The sequence below is a fragment of the Zosterops lateralis genome (assembly GCF_965231275.1).
Source record: "Zosterops lateralis genome assembly, chromosome: 26".
NCBI lineage: Eukaryota > Metazoa > Chordata > Aves > Passeriformes > Zosteropidae > Zosterops > Zosterops lateralis.
The window spans coordinates 5,012,328-5,030,870 of NC_139786.1; the positions used below are offsets into that span (position 1 = coordinate 5,012,328).

Consider the following 18,543-nt stretch of genomic DNA (forward strand, 5'->3'; position numbering starts at 1 on the left):
ACCATGAGGGATCATTTAACACAGCCCAGCACCCCAAACTCTGCAGGGGCAGGAGAGCTCCAGGCCCTGAGCCTGTTCCCTGAGAAGCCCATCCTGCTCCCGGTGCATCCCTGGGTTGTTCCATGCCCACAGTCTGGCTGGGTGAAGCTCCCAGGTAATTAGGCAGATGAGCCGGGAGCTGTGGGAGCTGGGGAGGGATGGCTGATCCCGAGCAGGGCTCTGCCAAAGCTCCAGCGGGTCTCCAGAGGGGAAGCCTGGACTGGGTTTTCCATCCACCACAGCCCTGGGGCAGCAATGCTCCTCCCCCAGCTCATCCAGTGTCCTTAAAGTGCCTGAAATCCCAGGAGAGGCTGGATCCCAGTGCAAACACGGAGGTGTTTTCCAGGTTTGAGCACGAAGGGTGTGAGCACAGGGACTGCAGAAAGGGGGAGGAGGCAGGAACAAGGCTTCCCCCACCAAAAACACCAGCAAGCCTGGCCTTTCCTTCTTTGTGACTGTCATTCTGAAAGGGACACGGGATGGGCGTTTTTCTGCAGCTTTCCAAACATTTCCTACCTTGTGAGCACGCCAGAAAAGCCCAGGGTCAGTCTGGTGTCTGCAGCTCTGCAGAGTCAGGAGAAAGGCTGACACTGAGAGGGGTTTCTGGTTCAAGGGGTTTATAAATACCATCAGAGGCTGAGGAACTCACTGGGGAAGGAAGCACAAATCCTGCTTCCCGTGCTCAGCCGCGGCGGGGAGCTGCCAATTATCATCACAGGGATTCCCATGTCTCAGTCCAACAGCAGCACAATGGGCTGCTCCGACTCTTGGCTTTCTTCAAGCAACAATTGCCTTGTCCAAAGCTGTAGCAGCCTGGAATTCCCTACCAGAGGAGCCTGTGAAGGAAAGGATGCTCGGAGAGCTAAACATGAGCTGAGCCAGCAGCCTGGGCACCTCTCCTGGCTTCAATCCCAGGTGCTGGAGCTGTGTTTGGGTGAGTGTCCCCCGCAATGTGCCACCTGTGCATGTCCCCACTCACAGCCAGCCTGGCCGTGGCACAGAGCTGCTCCCAGCAGTTTGCTGGGGCTGCTTCAGGATGGGAGGGGTGAATTTGTCTTTGCTGGGACACACGATGGGACATGGTCCCAGCTTAGGGTGGGGTCTGACCCAGCAGCTCCTCGTGCTGAGAGTTTGTAGGACACTTCACAAATGCCCTGGGTAGGGATGGTGGCACCTCCACAGAGACCCCAGAACACAGCCCAGGGCCTGGCTCTGCCCTCACTGACCCCATCCAGTTTGCAATGTGGCTTGGGCACAGCTGCTGGATTTGCACAAGAAAAAGCCAAAGCAGAGGGGGCTGGAGTGACCTCTGCACAGCCACAGCCAGGAGAGCCCAGACTCAGGAAGGAAAAACTGGGGCAGCTGAGCTCAACATGAGCAATAAGAAGTGTGATTCTCTCAGTGACAAACTGTGGTCCCTGCTCACAGGCAGCTGCAATCACACATTTTCTATTTACCCAGCCCTTCCTGTGCGCAGGCACCCGCTCACCCCGTGGCCAGGCAGTGCCTCCTGTCCCCGGGTACCAAAACCTCCTCCACAGCTGCTTTCACCCATTGCTGGGGCAGATGCAGCTGCCATTTTCCTCCTTCTATTTTGTAAAATTCAGGCAGTAGAGTATGGGGAAGTTGGGGGAAAGGAAGGAAAAGAACAAAGATAAAATGAAAGTTAAAATGTAACTGCCACAGGAAGTCACAGACATCCTTTGGAGGTTTGGTGGAACCCACACAATGAGACAAACATTGCCTTGAAATGAAATGCCATATATATATTGAAATGAGAGAATGTCTAATGCAGTAAGTATTCCTTCCCATGTTTTCTTTCATGGGGTTTAAACACTTGTTTTCTTTAAGCATAGTCACACAATGACTGTACTGCAGCCAAGGGGCAATTTTCCATTAGCAGGTAAAAGCACCAATCCAGGTATTTGTCTGTCACCTCCTGGGAGCCCTGTAAGATCCACGGAGTATCTTCATCACCTGTCCCTGCCCTCTCCCAGCTGATAACTGGTTCCATTCAGGGTCAGTATCCAGGATCTGACGCTCCTGGTGCCCTCAGCCCAGCCCCAGGCCAGCAGCACACACTGGCACAGGGCTGCAGGACAGGGTTTATAGAGACATCAGAGGTGATAATGAACTGCCCTGTACCTGGAGAAGAGATGTGTGTCTCCAATTACTGCTGCTCTGCTGTCCTAAGTGGACTTTCTGATCCCACAGCCTTAGAGACCCTCCAGCCCCTTCACTCCTCCTTCTTCCAGGGGTTAGCAGGAGCTTGTCCTAAACCAGCTGTGTCAGAGGCAGTTCCTCACCTCCCTTTCATAGCTGCTCCACTGTAATTATGATCACAGTAACACTTTTGACAGCACTCTTTGTTTTCTGATTGCTTCCTGAGCACAAGTGAATAACCCTGGCTTTGAGCCTCTTTCTGGGGAAGAGCAGGTATTTTCCTTTGGGAAGGCTGAAAAGGGGAAAGAAAAGCTGGCCAGGAGGGAGCACGAGGCACCTGTGTGTCCTCACAGCCAGTGCTGAGCTCCCCCTCCCAGCACAGTCACCCTGGGTTCCTTTGGGCAGCAGTGAGTGTCACAGACATCATGCAAGGCCGTGGATCCAGCTCTGCACTCAGCTGTCGCCTCCTTAGTGCATCATGAGTCACTTCCACTCCTATGACTCAGAAACTTTGACTGGAAGCTGCCTGAGGAAGGCCTGGATGTGCCGTGTCTCTCCCACCCTGCCCTGTTTCCCCCCTGGGCTGGGGGCTGTGGTGGCACTGCCTCCCCAGGGCCGGGCAGGTCACCCCGGGACACCTCGGGGCACACACGGATCTCCTCGTGCCCCCCAAGGCCGTGGGAGGTGGGAGCTCCCCAAAGCTGAGCTCTGCTGTCTGTGTGTGGCTGCAGCTCCACTGAAAACCCCAGTGACACCCTGAAAACGTTTGGCTTTGGTGCTTTGGTTCCCAACACTTCCCCCTGTTGCCCTTTGCAAAGAAAGTGTTTGCATAAATAACAGCAGATGAGTTTGAAAATAGCTCGTGTCCCCGGCCGAGTTCAGCGGTGATAGTGAGCAGAGATAAATCCTGGCACCTGCAGTGAGAAATGCCCCAGCCGGGTCTGCCGGGAGCCCCCGGCCCGGCCACAGGGGGCTGCGGGCTGAAGTGGTCTCAGCATTCCTGCAGGGACTGGGGAAAAGCTGAGCCACTGACAGCACAGCAATGACCGGGGCAGGGTGGGGACAAGAGGGACAAGCTGCCGGGTGTGAGGGCAGCTCCAGCCGTGGCTCCCCGCGGACACACGGCTGGGTGTGGGACCGATCCTGCCCCGCTCGGTGGGAGGGCAGGGCTGCAGCTCCCGGGGCTGTTTTCCCGAGGAACAGGCACGCCAGGGATCAGGGTGTTTATCTGCCAGATCTCGCTTTTACCCTCGACAGGCAAAAAGTGTCCCAGGAGCTGCTGTCCCGTTTGATAAGGCAGGATGGGAGCCGAGCTCCTGTGCTGATGGGGGCTGGCGCTTAAGGTTGCCTTAATGACAGAAACCTCCACTTGTCTTTCCAGAGTTACAGGAACCGCAGAGGTATCAGAGCATTTAATCGCTTGTTTTACTGCCTGCGCTGTGTGTTGTGGTGAGGAGCTGCATTCCTGACTGACGGCTGCTCCTGACGGCTCCTGTCACCGCCGTGCTGCGCTCAGTGCTCTGTGCCCTGTGCCCTGTGCTCTGTGCCCTGTGCTCTGTGCTCTGTGCTCTGTGCTCTGTGCCCTGTGCTCTGTGCCCTGTGCCCTGTGCTCTGAGCTCTGTTCCCTGTGCCCTGTGCTCTGTGCCCTGTGCCCTGTGCTCTGTGCCCTGTGCTCTGTGCTCTGTGCTCTGTGCCCTGTGCTCTGTGCCCTGTGCCCTGTGCCCTGTGCCCTGCTCTCTGTGCCCTGTGCCCTGTGCTCTGTGCCCTGTGCTCTGTGCTCTGTGCTCTGTGCCCTGTGCTCTGTGCCCTGTGCCCTGTGCCCTGTGCCCTGCTCTCTGTGCTCTGTGCTCTGTGCCCTGTGCTCTGTGCCCTGTGCTCTGTGCCCTGTGCCCTGTGCCCTGCTCTCTGTGCTCTGTGCTCTGTGCCCTGTGCCCCGTGCCCTGTGCTCTGTGCCCTGTGCCCTGTGCCCTGTGCCCTGTGCCCTGCTCTCTGTGCCCTGTGCCCTGTGCTCTGTGCTCTGTGCTCTGTGCCCTGTGCTCTGTGCTCTGTGCCCTGTGCTCTGTGCTCTGTGCTCTGTGCTCTGTGCTCTGCTCTCTGTGCTCTGTGCCCTGAGCCCTGTGCCCTGTGCTCTGTGCTTTGTGCCCTGAGCCCTGTGCCCTGTGCTCTGTGCCCCGTGCTCTGTGCCCTGTGCTCTGTGCTTTGTGCCCTGAGCCCTGTGCCCTGTGCTCTGTGCCCTGTGCCCCGTGCCCTGTGCCCTGTACCCTGTGCCCCGTGCTCTGTGCCCTGTGCCCTGTGCCCTGTGCCCCGTGCCCTGTGCCCTGTGCCCTGTGCTCTGTGCCCACAGCTCTGCCCCATCCCTGGGCGGGACAATGGGGAGCACAGCACGGGCTCCATCCACGGGTGGGATGAAGGGCAGCTCAGCCCGGGCTGCAGCCACTCCCGGCCGGGCTGGTCGAGGGCCACAGGCTGCTCTCCACTCTCCTGAGATTTCCACACGCGCTGCCGGCTCTGCTGGGACAGCCGGGGGGCTCTGTGTGTGCTGGGGAGGGGGTCACTCATTCCCCTGCCAGCCGTGCCAGCCCTGCCCTGCTCACAGGGGTCCTGCTGTGCTGTCCCTGCTGTCCCTGCCCTGTCCCTGCTCTGTCCCTGCCCTCTCCCTGCTGTCCCTGCTGTCCCTGCCCTGTCCCTGCCCTGTCCCTGCCCTGTCCCTGCTGTCCCTGCCCTGTCCCTGCCCTGTCCCTGCTGTCCCTGCTCTCTCCCTGCCCTGTCCCTGCTCTCTCCCTGCACTCTCTCGGCTCCAGCCCCGCATGGAAACCTTGAGCTTGCAGAGTTTTCCCTTCCCGGCTGCCAGATCAGCAAATCCCAACTCAGCAGTTTCGTCCCACACGTGTTTGGATCGGAGTGGAAGTGACGAGGAGCTGAGGAGATGGAAACAATAACAAACAAAAACACTTTATCTGCCCTGTCCTTCCAGGGCTGCCTTTCCCAGGCTGCTGCTCCAGCCAAACCCGCAGGGCCGGTGCCAGCCCAGAGGGGCAGCCCAGCCCCTGGCAGGGCTCACAAGGGCAGGGCTGGTCTCCTCTCACACCACCAGCAGGGCTCTGCTGTTACTGTTGATTTACCCGGGAACACGCTCAGTTTAAATTCCCTTCCACTGCAGTGTTGTGATCCCTTCAGACAAATCTGAGGGGCAAACTCCAGGTACATTGCTGGAAGGTTCCAAAGTTTGCAGGAGTATTTAAGAATACTTTATTTCCCCCAAATCAGGGCAGCCATCCTGGCGATAAGTGGCATTAACAAAACGGTTTCCTACAGCAATGAGAGCTCTGTGTGTGTTTTGTTGTAAGGAAAAATAAATTCCTTTTTTTTCACTAAGGAACCAAAAAACATCTCTGAGTTAATTGTAGAACAAAAGAGGCCTTGATTTCTGCCATCCATCATGGAAAAGGTTGGATCCAAATATACATACATGAAAAATAAAAAGGTATAAACAGTGCTTCCTTCCTAAAGAGCTTCCCTGGCAAACCTGGGCTGTGCTGGCCCCCAGAGCCTGCAGCTCATCTTCCTGTTGGTGGAGCTGAGCTCCTGGGGACACTCCTGGCTCCTCTCAGGACCACTTCCCTGGAAAATGGTTTGTTTTCAGTCCATCTTTGATCAAAGAAAGGCCCAAAGGCTTTCCTTCCTGGCCACACACTTTGTGTGTGAGTGTCCTTGGTGCTGTCGCAGTGTGAGGTGGGACCTGAGCCTTCCTCCTTCCTGCTCGGCCCCAAGGAACATCAGCAACCCCTGAACTTCCCTGCAGAGCCCAGGCCACGGGCACCAAGCAGCTGTGGAAGCCTGTGTGGGATCAGCTGGGGATTGGTGATGCTCTTGTACACTACAACGACACAGACTTTGAGTTTTAGAAGGTTGAAAATTGCTTTTTTATTTTTGGGATGTGTCTCTCTTATACACTCTTTTACACAGACCAATCTGATTGGTGACAAAAAGACAAACCCCTTCACTCACATTGGTCAGAGCAGAGGGACATCAAGAAGAAGTTCCTTCTAGGAAAAAGAATGAATAACAAAGTTATAAAAACATTTCTCCTGTTTACAGAAAATTCCCTGGGAAAAGAATTTCAGAAAACCAAAACACCTCAGGCACAGAACCAGGGCTACAGTTTGGGACCCCTCACCTCTCTGGTTTGGAGCCCTCAGCTCCTTCCCCCTCCCCTCCAAGGCGCTTCATTTGTTCATTTGGAATTATTGTTCCTCAGGGGAAAGGCTCTGCCTCCACCTCGGAGAGGATTAGAGCAGCCACAGGACCAAATCCCTCTGTTCATTACACCGGGTAAAGCTGCAGTAAATAAATCCTGTTAAGCCATTGGGGCCACTCTGGGCTTACCCAGACAGAAACGGCAACACTATAAATAAGATCCTGGTTTGATTAGGGAAATAAAGGCAGGAAAAAAGCACTTAGAAGATATCCAGAGGAAATACAAGCTCCCCCCACCCCAGTCATGCTGACAATGATGAATAAGTCCGTGAATGGCAGTCAGAGAGTGAGTCATGATTCATAAATAAATTACAGCAAGATGTTCTTAGAATATCCTGAGCTGGGAGGGACCCACAAGGATCAGCAATCCAGCTCCTGGCCCTGCACAGGATAACCCAAAATCTCAGGATTCTTAGGAAATATCTTGGGAATATTCATTTAATCTGGGATATCTGTAGTCTGAGATACCATTAAACACTCAAAATTCAGAGTAATTCTGTGACCCTGTATCAAGCACATATTTATTGTAGTTGATGGAGCCTCACATTTCTGGCAGTGTCTACTCAACCCTTGTTGGAGACAAATTGATTTGGAGAAGCTGCTCAATGGGTTTTACACCCTGTGCTCCCAAGACCTGGGGACAAGCAGGGCAGTGGCTGCTGCCTGTGCCAGGTGACTTGTCCCCTCCTGAGGATGCTCCTCAGTGAGATAATGGCACTTTCCTCCCTTTCTTTTCAGAGAAAAGCTGCTTTTGCAGTGCTTTGCAGTTAAATGATTTGCTGGTGTGCAAAAATAAGAGTTGGGAAGGGAGCTCAGGGCCTTGGCTTTGTTGTTTCACCTCGTCCTGCCTCCCCCAGCCTTGCTGTACTGAGATGCAAAATTATCAGCGGAAGAGTTTATAAAATGTCACAACAGTTTCTCTCCTGTCAGGCAGACAATTTGTGTAAATAGAGCCTCTCCAAAGAACCTCCTGCCAGCTCAAACCTCCCTTTCATCTCCCCAGGATTTATTGTCTGCCATTTTCATGGAATTTTAAAACAGCCTCTAATGAAGAGCGGGCATGGAAAGTTCTGTGCTGTGCAGAGGAGTCTCCAATGGATCTGCTGTCACCTCCCCGGGCCTGGCAGCAGAGGCTGTGAAACACAACCCGAGGTGATTTCCTCTCCTCACAGGCAGGAGGTGACTCTCCACACCGCTGGGTGATGTCTCTGCATCGCTCTGAACAGGCTGGGAAGGCAGGTCTGGGAATAAAATATCCCAAAAAGCTGCATTTCCTTGGTCAGTGAGAAGAGCTGGTGTGACACTGCTCATCCCCTGCCCTGGCTGAGGAGGGACAGGGACAGTCTGGGGCAGGAGGAACTGGATAACCCAGGGCTGGCTGTTCCCAGGGCTCATCCCTGTGTGCAGGAGTGCAGCTGCCATCAAACTGGGCTGCTGTGCCAGCTGCCATCAAACTGGGCTCCTGTGCCAGCTGCCCTGCCCGGGCTGCAGAGCACCCACTGCACAGCCACACCCAGAGAAAACCAAAAACCTCCACTTATAACAGAATTCATTTTTAAAACACACAGAAATATGATTTGTTGAAGCCCCTGTCCCAGTGCTCCTGCCCTGTCTGTACCTGGAATTCCAGTGCTCCTGCCCTGTCTGTACCTGGAATTCCAGAGGTGGAAAGTGGGAGCAGTTTCGGGAGCTGCGGCTGCCGCATCCCGCCCGTCTGCCCAGCAAAGCCACCGGGCCCTACTGGTTTGGCAGCCCCAGCTTCTCCTACACCAGCCCTGCGCTGCCCGACGAGCTCGGCAGGACCAGCAAACACTCGGCAGGACCAGCAAACACTCGGCAGGACCAGCAAACACAGCTCACTGCTGGATTTCAGGGGTTTGAAACCCAAAGGCTCAGGAGAATCCCAGCCCAGCACAGTTGAAGCTCAGGGAATGTGGTGTGGAAGGGAGGAAGAGCTTTCCAGATCTGATTCTCCTCTGACAATGTGCTCTTGACAGCAGTTGAAGTCATCTTTGGAACCAGCCCTGCATTCTGAGGACAAGTGAACTTTGCCTTTCAGCACAGCTCTGTGTGTGCCAGAGGAGGGGTTTCTTCAGGTTTTTGCATCTGTGAGAAACACCAGCAGTGGTTTTCCAACATCACTGTGCCTCCATTGGAGGGGAAGGGGAAAAAATCCCAACTGGGGAGTTTCAGAGGGAAACCAAAAGGGTCCTGCTCCTGTCCAGCCCTTCCCAGCTCTGTGCAGACCACATTAATCCTCCTTTTACCGTGGCTGGGGACACTGAGGCACAGGGACAGGACTGTCCCCCGCACCAGGCTGCATCCTCTCACTCTGGGTCATAATTCACCAGCCCACAATCTCTGTGTCACAGCAGATGTGATTCTGCTCCACATTCACATCCTCTCTCTGCTTTGCTTTCACTTCCTTCCCCGGCAGGGAAGAGCCAGGACAGAACTCACCACTCATCACCCCTTGGTTTATGGGTAGCTTGGGGGTTTTTTTTCCTACAAAGTAAACATGAAATTTTGAAATCCAGAAAAAGCCCCCTCCACAGCTCCTGGCACAGGAGCAGAAGCTGCTGGGATGTAACATCAGAGGGGACACTGATGTCCCAGAGCCCCCCTGGGCTGCCAGGCAGGAGAATTTGCCTTCGAGGAGCTGCTCTGTCCTCCCTGCGAGGCTTTTACAGCCCCACCACAACAAAGGCAGACTCGCACGATAAGATCATTGTTGTGGGATAGTTTTTTCTTTCCTGTGTGTCACTTAGAAATAATTTTTCTCTAGCAAATTTGTTCTCCTCCCCTCCACCCCCGAAGTGAAAAGGGAATCTGTGCTCAAAGCCGCAGCTGAGATTGCAGAGACCTTCCCTTCCTGATCCTTATCTCACCAGGATGTAGGAGGATCCCTCGGGGATGGCTGGAAGCCTTTCGCCGGAGCCATCCAAGGAACGAGCACAGCCTTTAAATGGCAAAACCATCAGGGCTCGGGGCGCGGGATCCGAGAGCCTTTAACCCTCTCTCGCTGTGCCATCCCCGGGGTCCGTCACACAATCCCGACCTGCTCCTGGATTCAGCCCCTCCTCCGGCTCCTCAGCACCTGAAAACACACCTTGGGGACCCCGACCTGCCCCAAAGCCCAGCCCCGCCCGCCCCTCTCCCGGGGCTGCCCCACCCCGGGCGGCTCCCGAGCCCCCGCTGCGGCCCGGCCTCGCTGCGGGGAGGGTCTAATGGGGTTTAATGGCTTTGCCAGCTGGGAAAACCTCCGGCCCCGCGTTTCCTGAGCCTGCGGCCGAAGGAGAGCCCTGGGAGGAGGATGCAGGGCCCGGGGAAGGGATGCGGCACCCAGGGCACCCCAGGGCGCAGGGAAAGCCGAGCGGGGCAGGGACAGCAAAGGGCACAGGCCCGTCCTCCTGTGCTGACAGAGCCTCGCTGTGCCGTGTTTGGGACAGGAAACAGATGCTGCCTGGTGAGGAAACACCTGAGGAGTATCAGAGCACCTTGTGCCTGCCCCGGCAGGAACCTGCTGAGAACGGGGGGGACCGGGAGGAACCTCCCCCCCGGATTTGACCGCAGCTGGGCTCGGTGGCATCGCCCTGGGACACGGTGTCCCCACGGAAAAACACCTGCCCTTGGAGGAAAAGGGATGGGCAGATGCAGAGCTGTTAACTCTGAGTCCTGCTGCAAATCCCCCCTTGCACAGGGGCTGCTCCAGCTCCAGCTCCAGCTCCATCCTCCAGCTCCATCCTCCAGCTCCAGCTCCAGCCCCAGCTCCAGCTGTCCAGTCTGGTCCGCTCCGGTCCGGGCGGGCAGGGCGCTCTCACAGGGTGCAGCCTCTGCTCCAGCCCCCGCCCTCTGCCTTTACAACTTGGTTTTCTTTCTCGTGATCCTGCTCAGATTTGATCGGGAATTAATTTTCCCCGAGTCAGGTCTACTTTGCCCAAGTTGGTGATGGCAGAGTGACCTCACCCTGTCCTCACCTTCGCCCGGAAGCCTTTGGTTTTTGAATTCAGCTCTCTTAAACACCCCTGAGCCGCCTCAGTGTTGATAATGATGAACTAGACTGATAAGACTTTGCAGCAAACTGTTGTTGACATTTTGCACTTCTAAAACGCCTTGAAAGAGGAACCTGTAGAACTATTTCTTTATAAGTTGCTGGTAAGAAGGACTGTGACAGCTTTCCCACGTTTTCCCGTCAGAACAGCTTCCCAAGGCACTTTGGTGACTGGAGGCTGCTGAAGGGGTGCAGTGAGCTCCAGGAGGGGTCTCCAGGGAGGGGAACGGCTCCTGGCTGCTGAGATATCAGTGCTGAGGATATGGAATAGCACAGAGGTTTGGATGCTGGAGAATCTCTGGAGGAGGCAAGCAGACACTGCAGATCCCACGCGTGCCCATCGATGCCCACATTTCCTTCCGCAGCTGCAGGCGGGGCAGGAGCAGCTGCAGCAGCTCAGGATGCCAAACAGCAGCCTGGCCCTGGGCAGCCTGGCCCTGAGCAGCCTGGACGGGATCTACATCGGCATCGAGTGCCTGGTGGCTTTGTTTGCCACGCTGGGCAACGTCCTGGTGATGTGGGTGGTGAGGCTGAACGCGGCGTTCCAGAACACGACGCTCTATTTCATCGCCTCCCTGGCGCTGGCCGACGTCGCCGTGGGGCTGCTGGTGGTGCCCTTGGCCATCGTGGTGAGCCTGGGCATCGCCCTGCCTGCCCACAGCTGCCTCTTCATGTGCTGCCTGATGCTGGTGTTCACCAACGCCTCCATCCTGTCCCTGCTGGCCATTGCCATCGACAGGTACCTGCGGGTCAAGCTGACCACAAGGTGAGGCCGCCCCACTCTGGGCCTGATATTTCTGGGGCTGAGAGATTTTAGCCTGCTAGCAGCTGCTGACTTTTTCCCAAGGAGAAATTTCTCCAGAAAGCTTCTTCTCAAAACAGTCTTGGCAAACAACTCTCATTTCTCAAAACAATCTTTCTCCAGGTGGGGTTTTGCTGTTTCTCTGGTTTAACCAATGGGATCAGAGAGGTGTCGTTCCTATTCACCCCAATCATGTTCAGTCTGTATGGGAACACCTTATAAAAGGTAGTAAGAATTAGACAAAAAAGCCATTTTTCTATTCTCTTTGTCTTCTGAAATATTTGGAGTATCTCATCTTTCTTTTGTGTCCTACAGTGACACCCCACCTCTGCCCAGGTTCTGCCTCACCTCCTCTGCCCTCCATTCTAACCTTTAATTATTTGGATGCTTGTGCCTCAAAGCTCACCTGAGATGAGTTTTCCAGAGATCCAGGGGTGCTTGTGAACAGCTCACTGTCCTGAGGTGTCATCACTGATAAGAGTCTGAGCACAGGATGTGTCTGTGGGCAAACTGCTGATTTTCATCACTCTGGTTAATTGCACAGGATGCTGATGTTTTATAGGGTTTCTTTTTTTTAGATTTCTGAGACCTGTCTTTCAAATAAAATTCCTTTTTCACATATTTGCTGAAGATACAGAAGTAGTAACAAACTTATTAACAGTTAACTGAAATTACTCACTGTTTACATTTAAATGAGAAGTACACAGGCTAGAAAAGCAAAGCATAACCTCAAGCATCCAAGAAGTCATATTTTATAATGACCTATGAAGCTGGAGAATGAGTTTGAGTTTTAGCCCTACAAATGGCATAAACCAAATAAAAAGAGGAAGAAACACCCAAGGAAGCAAAGAAATGAGATAGGAGTTCCAGAAGCAGCAAAGCAATATCCTGATAAGAAGAGAACTAAGATCATAATGAAACAAGAAACAAAATAGATTAGACATCCAATTTTAAACAAGGGAACTTAAGCACAGTTCTTACTGATGCCCAAAGTAACTGTTACAAATGAAGAGTTGGGGCTTGTCCCAAGATAAAATTTGGCTTCCCCACCAAAAAAAAAAAGTTAACTCTTCATTTTCTAACAATGATCCTGCAGTTCCTGAACAAGTACCTGTCCCTTAGCTACTTTAAAACACTTCTCTTTAACACGACCTGGCTCTCTTCCCCTACAGGTATAAAATAATCACTACAGAGAGGAGAGTCTGGTGGGCGCTGGGGCTGTGCTGGTCCCTGTCCCTGCTGGGAGGGCTCATCCCCATGTTTGGCTGGAACAAGGCTGACCCCAGGAGCTCCCTCAGGTGCCGGTTCATGGCCGTGATGAGGATGGATTACATGGTGTATTTCTGTTTCTTCACGTGCACCCTGGTGCCCCTGCTCATCATGTGTGCCCTGTACGCCGAGATCTTCCACATCATCCGCACAAAGCTCAGCCAAGGCACTGCGAGAGGGGCCGGGGCTTTCTATGGCCAGGAGTTGAAGGCAGCCAAATCTCTCGCACTTGTTCTCCTCCTGTTCGCAATCTCCTGGCTGCCTCTGTGCATCATAAACTGCATCCTCTATTTTCACCCTGACTCTCACATCCCCTCACCTTTGATCTACTTGGCAATCCTCTTATCCCATGCCAATTCTGCCATGAACCCCATTGTCTATGCCTACAAGATAAAGAAGTTCAAAACCACGTACCTTTTGATTTTAAGGACTTATATCCTGTGCAAAAAACCAGACCCAGCTCCTACAGAGCAAACAACAGACCCACAGTCATGAATAAAGGCTGAAGCTGCCAGTGGGTACCAGACCATGGATAAACCACCTGGCTTTGCTAAGAAACTCTTGGGAAACTGCAGCAACCCCTGGATCTGAGGCTGCTCTAAAGCTGTATGTGAATATATGTCTTGATGTAATATAATTTTTAAACACAGAAGATGGAAATTTTGCCTAGTTGGGGGTTTGGGGTTTTTTTAACATGAGGATTGGCTGAGGTGATTGAAAACCAGGATGTGTTCTTTGCTGTTCATAATCCAGCAGCTCATGAGCTCACTGACTGTTCTCACACCATTTGTCTTGTCTGTCCATTCAAACTAAACTTGAGTCTGGTCAGCTTGTTCTTCAGCCGGTGTTGTCACATTTTCATGAGTAATAATAAATAGTAGATGGGTTTTACATTAATTTGTCCTCCTGTGACAATCAAAAACCCTGCCCAGTTTCAGTCTGTCCTACCTGGGGTGGCACAGGAGTTGCAGCAATTGTTACACCACAGCTGACACAGCCCGTATTTGGGGAACATGGGTCAAACTGAAAAGAGGCTGTTAAAGGCCAGGCTCTTTTCTTCTCCATCTTTGAATAATAAAAGTGGCCTAGAAGAAGCAGAAAAGGGAGTGCATCATCCTGTTCCTTGTCTTAGAGAGTGCTGGCATCTGCTCCTCCTGCTGAGATCAGGCATCTCATTTCTTATCTGAGCTAACCCTTGTCCCAGGCCAAAGCTCTGCGCAGTTACACAGCTCAGCTCCATCAATAAACAAGCCAAAGGAAGCCACACCACAATAAGGAGACACTCCCCTGTTCTCTCTATTAGAGCTTGAAGGAGCTGTCATGACTGAGGTGAGAGCAGAGAACAGCAAAACAAAAACACAAGTGGTTCTGCTGATCCCGTGCAAGTCTGTAGCAGCAGCAGCCCTTCTGTGGTCAAACCCACAGCACCAAATTTTCAGAGCATCAGAGCGTCTGGTCGCACGTTTCCGTGGTCCCTCGAGGTTCCAGAGCTGCCGGGAGGAGGAGGAGGAGGCAGGAAAGCCCAGAGCAGGAGGTAGCACAGCCCAGAGGAGGAGGAAGGAGAGCCAAGTGGAGGAGGAAGGAGAGCCAAGTGGAGGAGGAAGGAGAGCCCAGAGGAGGAAGCAGCACAGCCCGGTGGAAGGGGCAGCACAGCCCGGAGGAGCAGGCAGCACAGCCCGGTACAGGAGGCAGCACAGCCCAGGGCAGGAGGCAGCACAGCCCGGTGCAGGGGGCAGCGCAGCCCGGTGGAAGGGGCAGCACAGCCTGGTGGAAGGGGCAGCACAGCCTGGTGGAAAAGGCAGCACAGCCCGGTGGAAAAGGCAGCACAGCCCGGTGGAAGGGGCAGCACAGCCCGGTGCAGGGGGCAGCACAGCCCGGTACAGGAGGCAGCACAGCCCGGTGGAAGGGGCAGCACAGCCTGGTGCAGGGGGCAGCACAGCCCGGTACAGGAGGCAGCACAGCCCGGTGGAAGGGGCAGCACAGCCCAGTACAAGGAGCCCCGCGGGGCCGGCACAGCCGGAGCCCTGCCCGGTAGGCGCGGCTGGAACGCCCCGCAGCAGCAGCAGCAGCACAAGGAGCTCAGCCCGTCCCATCCCCGGCTTGGTGCTGCCATCGGGCGGCACCTCCAGCCCTGCTCCTCCAGAGCTCTGACACAGCCACCGTGGTAAATTCTCCCCGTTCATGAAAAGGGAACGATTTTGCACTGTACTTAGAACACTGTGGGTAATAACGAGTGAATGAACATTTCCAGAGATTTTGGCTGTCACACTGTGATTGTGCATTTCTTTTATGGGACCCAACCAGGAGAGATTTGCATACAAACATTTCATTATCATCACTTCAATAACAGAAAATAACTAAGCAGTGCACTTGGCAATCAAAAAAAGAAAAAAAAAAAAAAGGAAAATATTGGAGTTGGTGACAGAAAAGGGTAACACAAGGGCACAGATGTGGATAGATGCAAAATAAACATTTTCTTTCTCAATTCTCTCTGGTAGTTCTCACAAACAGAAACTTTACAAGGGCAGGAAAATTTCTGCGGATGAGGAAATCCTGTATAGAGGCTCTCCATTTGCCCACAGCCGTTGGCAGCCAGTTTGGAACAGGAGACAATTTCCCACCATAACTACAAAAAGAGCTGCGTTACAGAGGGCACGGGGGCATTCCCAGGGCAGGCCCTGGTGGAACATCCTTGTGCCTTTTGATGTCCAGAAAGTGGGAACATTTTTATTTCATTTGGAACTTCCCCATCACACAGGCAGTGGAGTGTGGCCCCGCTGGAAGACCAGAGTGCTGTAGGTCACTTCATTCTGGGGGTGTGAGAGAAGCCACAGACATTAGAGAGTGCACAAGCACTGCAGCTCAGCAGGAATTTCCCACTTCTAACTCATCCTCAACACTCCATACCATAAGCAGCCTGTCCCTGCATGGGGGAAATTGGTAAATGCTGGTTCATCCCACTGCCCAGTCTGGCTCAAGGTTCTGGCTCAAGTCTCCTTCACTGGCTTCTAAAGAATTAATATCACAGAGGGAAACTCCAGAAATGCTTCCCCTTTAAAAGATTTCTCCCAACCTGCCTAGTCAGTGGTTTAGATAAGCCTCAGAACTCCTGAAGTTCCTTCTCAAAAGAACTGCTGAGTAACAGTCGAGTCTCAAAGGTGACTTTTCTCCCTCCCTCCCCAAATTTATATTTACCACAGTCAATAATGTGAAATATCTCCATAAAGCATTACAAATGACAGTTGTGACATTTACCTGGCTGTTCCTAAAAGATTCCTCAGCTGCCATATGGGAGAAAGTTTCCTCTTGTAAATTTTGGTGGGCTCTCTTATAACCTAGGAAGGAAAGGGATCCCAGTCTCAGCTCTTGCCCTGTGTTTGGGGACATCAATGCAGGGGAGGCTGCACAGGGGTGACAGACAGGTGATGGGTGACCTCTGGCACAGCAAAGTGGCAGTTTGGGCTGCCCAATCTCTGCCCACCTGTTGGAAATGGCCAGGATGAAAGGGACTGAGGAACTCAGTGCAGCCAGGACTAGGATGAGAAAAGCTCAGAACCAACAAAATCCCCCACAACTCATCAGTGGCAAAGTTAATTCTCTCCTGAAAACACCAGTGGGATGATTCATGAGGAGTTACTGCCAGGGATGGGCTGTTCATCAACACAGAATTATTCGAGGCAGACATTATTTGAGCCACTTTCTAAGTAACTTCTGCAGTCACCATCACTCTGATGTTACACCCTTGACTGCGTCACTCACTTTTCCTGAAGAGGAAGATGATTGCAAAAACCAGGACAGACAGGAGGATGCCAGAAATGAAGGCCAGCGACATGTACAGTATTTCATGGCTGTTGATACACAGAAAATCCTGTCAGAATCCCCAGTTTCAACAGAGAGATTGAAGCATCAGTAGTGCTCAAATTCACCAAACTTTATGGAGTGTAACATTTATCCCCAATGAGACTGACGTCTGTATCTGCATTGAGCATCTCTAGGAATCACCCATCCAGTGCACAGGCTAGGAAATTCTAACCAAATTTTAACCCCCCAAGATGTTAAATATGTGATGTATAACCCTTCCCTTGCAGAAGGAGGCTGCAGTCTCAGGGAACTCTGGGTTTGAACTCAGGAAATAAAGGTGCAGCATTTACTCATTGATCCGGCATCTGACTTCTGCATCTTCGAAATGAGGGGTGTGGACAGTGGCAGGGACAGTGCTGGGGACAGTGGTGGTAGTGGAAATGCGTTCTGAGTCAACTGCAACAGAAAAAAAAATCATAAGCTTGTTTCAAAATGTGCAAATTTCTGCGGTAGTACTACCAGCAAGTAGAACCACATGGGGGGCTGTGTCTGTATGGTCTGTCTGAAAGTGGAACCACCAGACAGGAAAATGCTGCTGTTCAGAGGATGTCTGTGCTAGGCAGTTCTTCCCCAAACAGCCCCAGTGCTGAACCTCCCCCAGAGCAGCCCCTGGGCCATCACCTCTGTCAGCAACACTGCAGCAAAGGAAATTCCTTAAAAAAATAAAATACCTGTATCTGATTTTGAGGAGGAGCCTCCCATTCTCTCAGAGCATTAACTGACAGGAAGAGAAGCTGAAAGAAAGGGACAAGAGTTATAAACATATACACATAAGCAAAAACAAACCTCTCATCCTCTTCTAACTTAAAAGACTTGATTTATTTTTATCCATTTATTGGAAATCTTATAAGTGGCCCAAAGCCACTCAAACCTGGCAGTTCCTCAGCATCAACCCCTCTCCAGTGTCTTGTTCCTGAACACGAGTTCACTGCTCCCTGATGGGCCTTCTCCACCAGAAAACGGAGGATATTTAATAACTAAAAAGCAACTACAGGATTATTTTTTGCAGCAGCTAAAAGCCTACAAACATTTCCATAATCAGAAGCAGCTTTGAAAAGTTCCTTGATGTTTAAGTTAAATTGACTTTTCCCACCAAAAGAGGAACAGTAACATTCTTCTCAAATTTGGGTGTGAAATCTTAGATAGGGATTCTTAAAGATATTGTACTACAGAATCCCCACAATGGCATTTCTCACCACATGCTTTGCAAACTGCAGATTATGAATAATGCAAAAATATTACAACATGAAAATAAACACCCTGTTCTCTGCTGCTGCCACTTTTCCAACTGCATCCCATTGTTGCCACATTCCAGAGGAGTCAAACCATGAAACCTCCCAGTTTTCCCACACCAAACCTCACAGGGTGCCGTGTTTGCAGTAACAAAAGAAACGAGAAATGATACAGAGCTCCATCTTACCTCCCACCATAGAAATGCTGCTGGAAAACTCCCCAAGTGTCAGCACACCAGTTTAACCACTTGCTTTGTGAGAATAATTTGTCACACGAGCCAAAAGCTCACATGTCAATCTGATGTGGGTTTACACAATTGTGGAAGTTAAGCAACTTCACTTTTTTTTATTTAAATTGACAAAAAACAGGAAACCGTGAAAGACACCTGCATTCTCTGGAACCGATATTCTATAAAAAAGCAGATTCAGTTTATGTCGGCTTGAAGGAAGGTTCTTGCCTCTAAAGAACACTTTGGTGAACTGGTGCACCAGAAGTGTAAGAAAACCCCACTTTTGGTGGTGTTTCTTAACCCCACTGAGAAATGGGATTGCAGGTACCCCGCAGGCTGCCCACTTGGGTTTATGGACTACATAAATCACACCTCAGCACACAAAGGAGGAGTTTATTTGTGTGTGTGCTTTGCTGGGACTTTTGAGTTTTAGTAACTCCTTCAGGGAAAGCCTCCTAAACAGAAAACAAAGGGACTTAGGAAAGTCCAGAAAATCTCCTCTGGAATAAATTCACCCATTTCTGTGTTTTTAAACTGAGAAACAGCTGAGGGCAAGCTTTTGAGGGGATTTTGACACATTTCCTGTCCAATGACTTCTCCCAGAACCCAAACCCTTTCAACACTACACGAGGCTTTATG

At 52.2% G+C, this 18,543-nt stretch overlaps 2 protein-coding genes across 2 annotated transcripts; one reads left to right on the forward strand and one right to left on the reverse strand.

The window, feature by feature from the left end:
• Positions 1-10,911: 10,911 nt before the first annotated feature.
• Positions 10,912-13,395, forward strand: ADORA3 (adenosine A3 receptor; the record flags this gene model as incomplete). Its single annotated transcript, XM_083878619.1, has 2 exons — positions 10,912-11,276; positions 12,485-13,395. The coding sequence occupies 2 exons, from the start codon at positions 10,912-10,914 to the stop codon at positions 13,074-13,076; spliced, it is 957 nt and encodes a 318-aa protein (XP_083734745.1). The 3' UTR covers positions 13,077-13,395.
• Positions 13,396-14,608: 1,213 nt separating this feature from the next.
• Positions 14,609-17,998, reverse strand: LOC310919324 (transmembrane protein C1orf162 homolog). Its single transcript, XM_083878635.1, has 6 exons — positions 17,863-17,998; positions 17,114-17,176; positions 16,733-16,838; positions 16,341-16,429; positions 15,837-15,916; positions 14,609-15,391 (listed from the first exon to the last, which is right to left on the reverse strand). Exons 2-6 carry the CDS (start codon positions 17,142-17,144, stop codon positions 15,332-15,334), a joined length of 366 nt encoding a protein of 121 aa, XP_083734761.1. The 5' UTR covers positions 17,145-17,176; positions 17,863-17,998; the 3' UTR covers positions 14,609-15,331.
• Between the last annotated feature and the right edge of the window lie 545 nt (positions 17,999-18,543).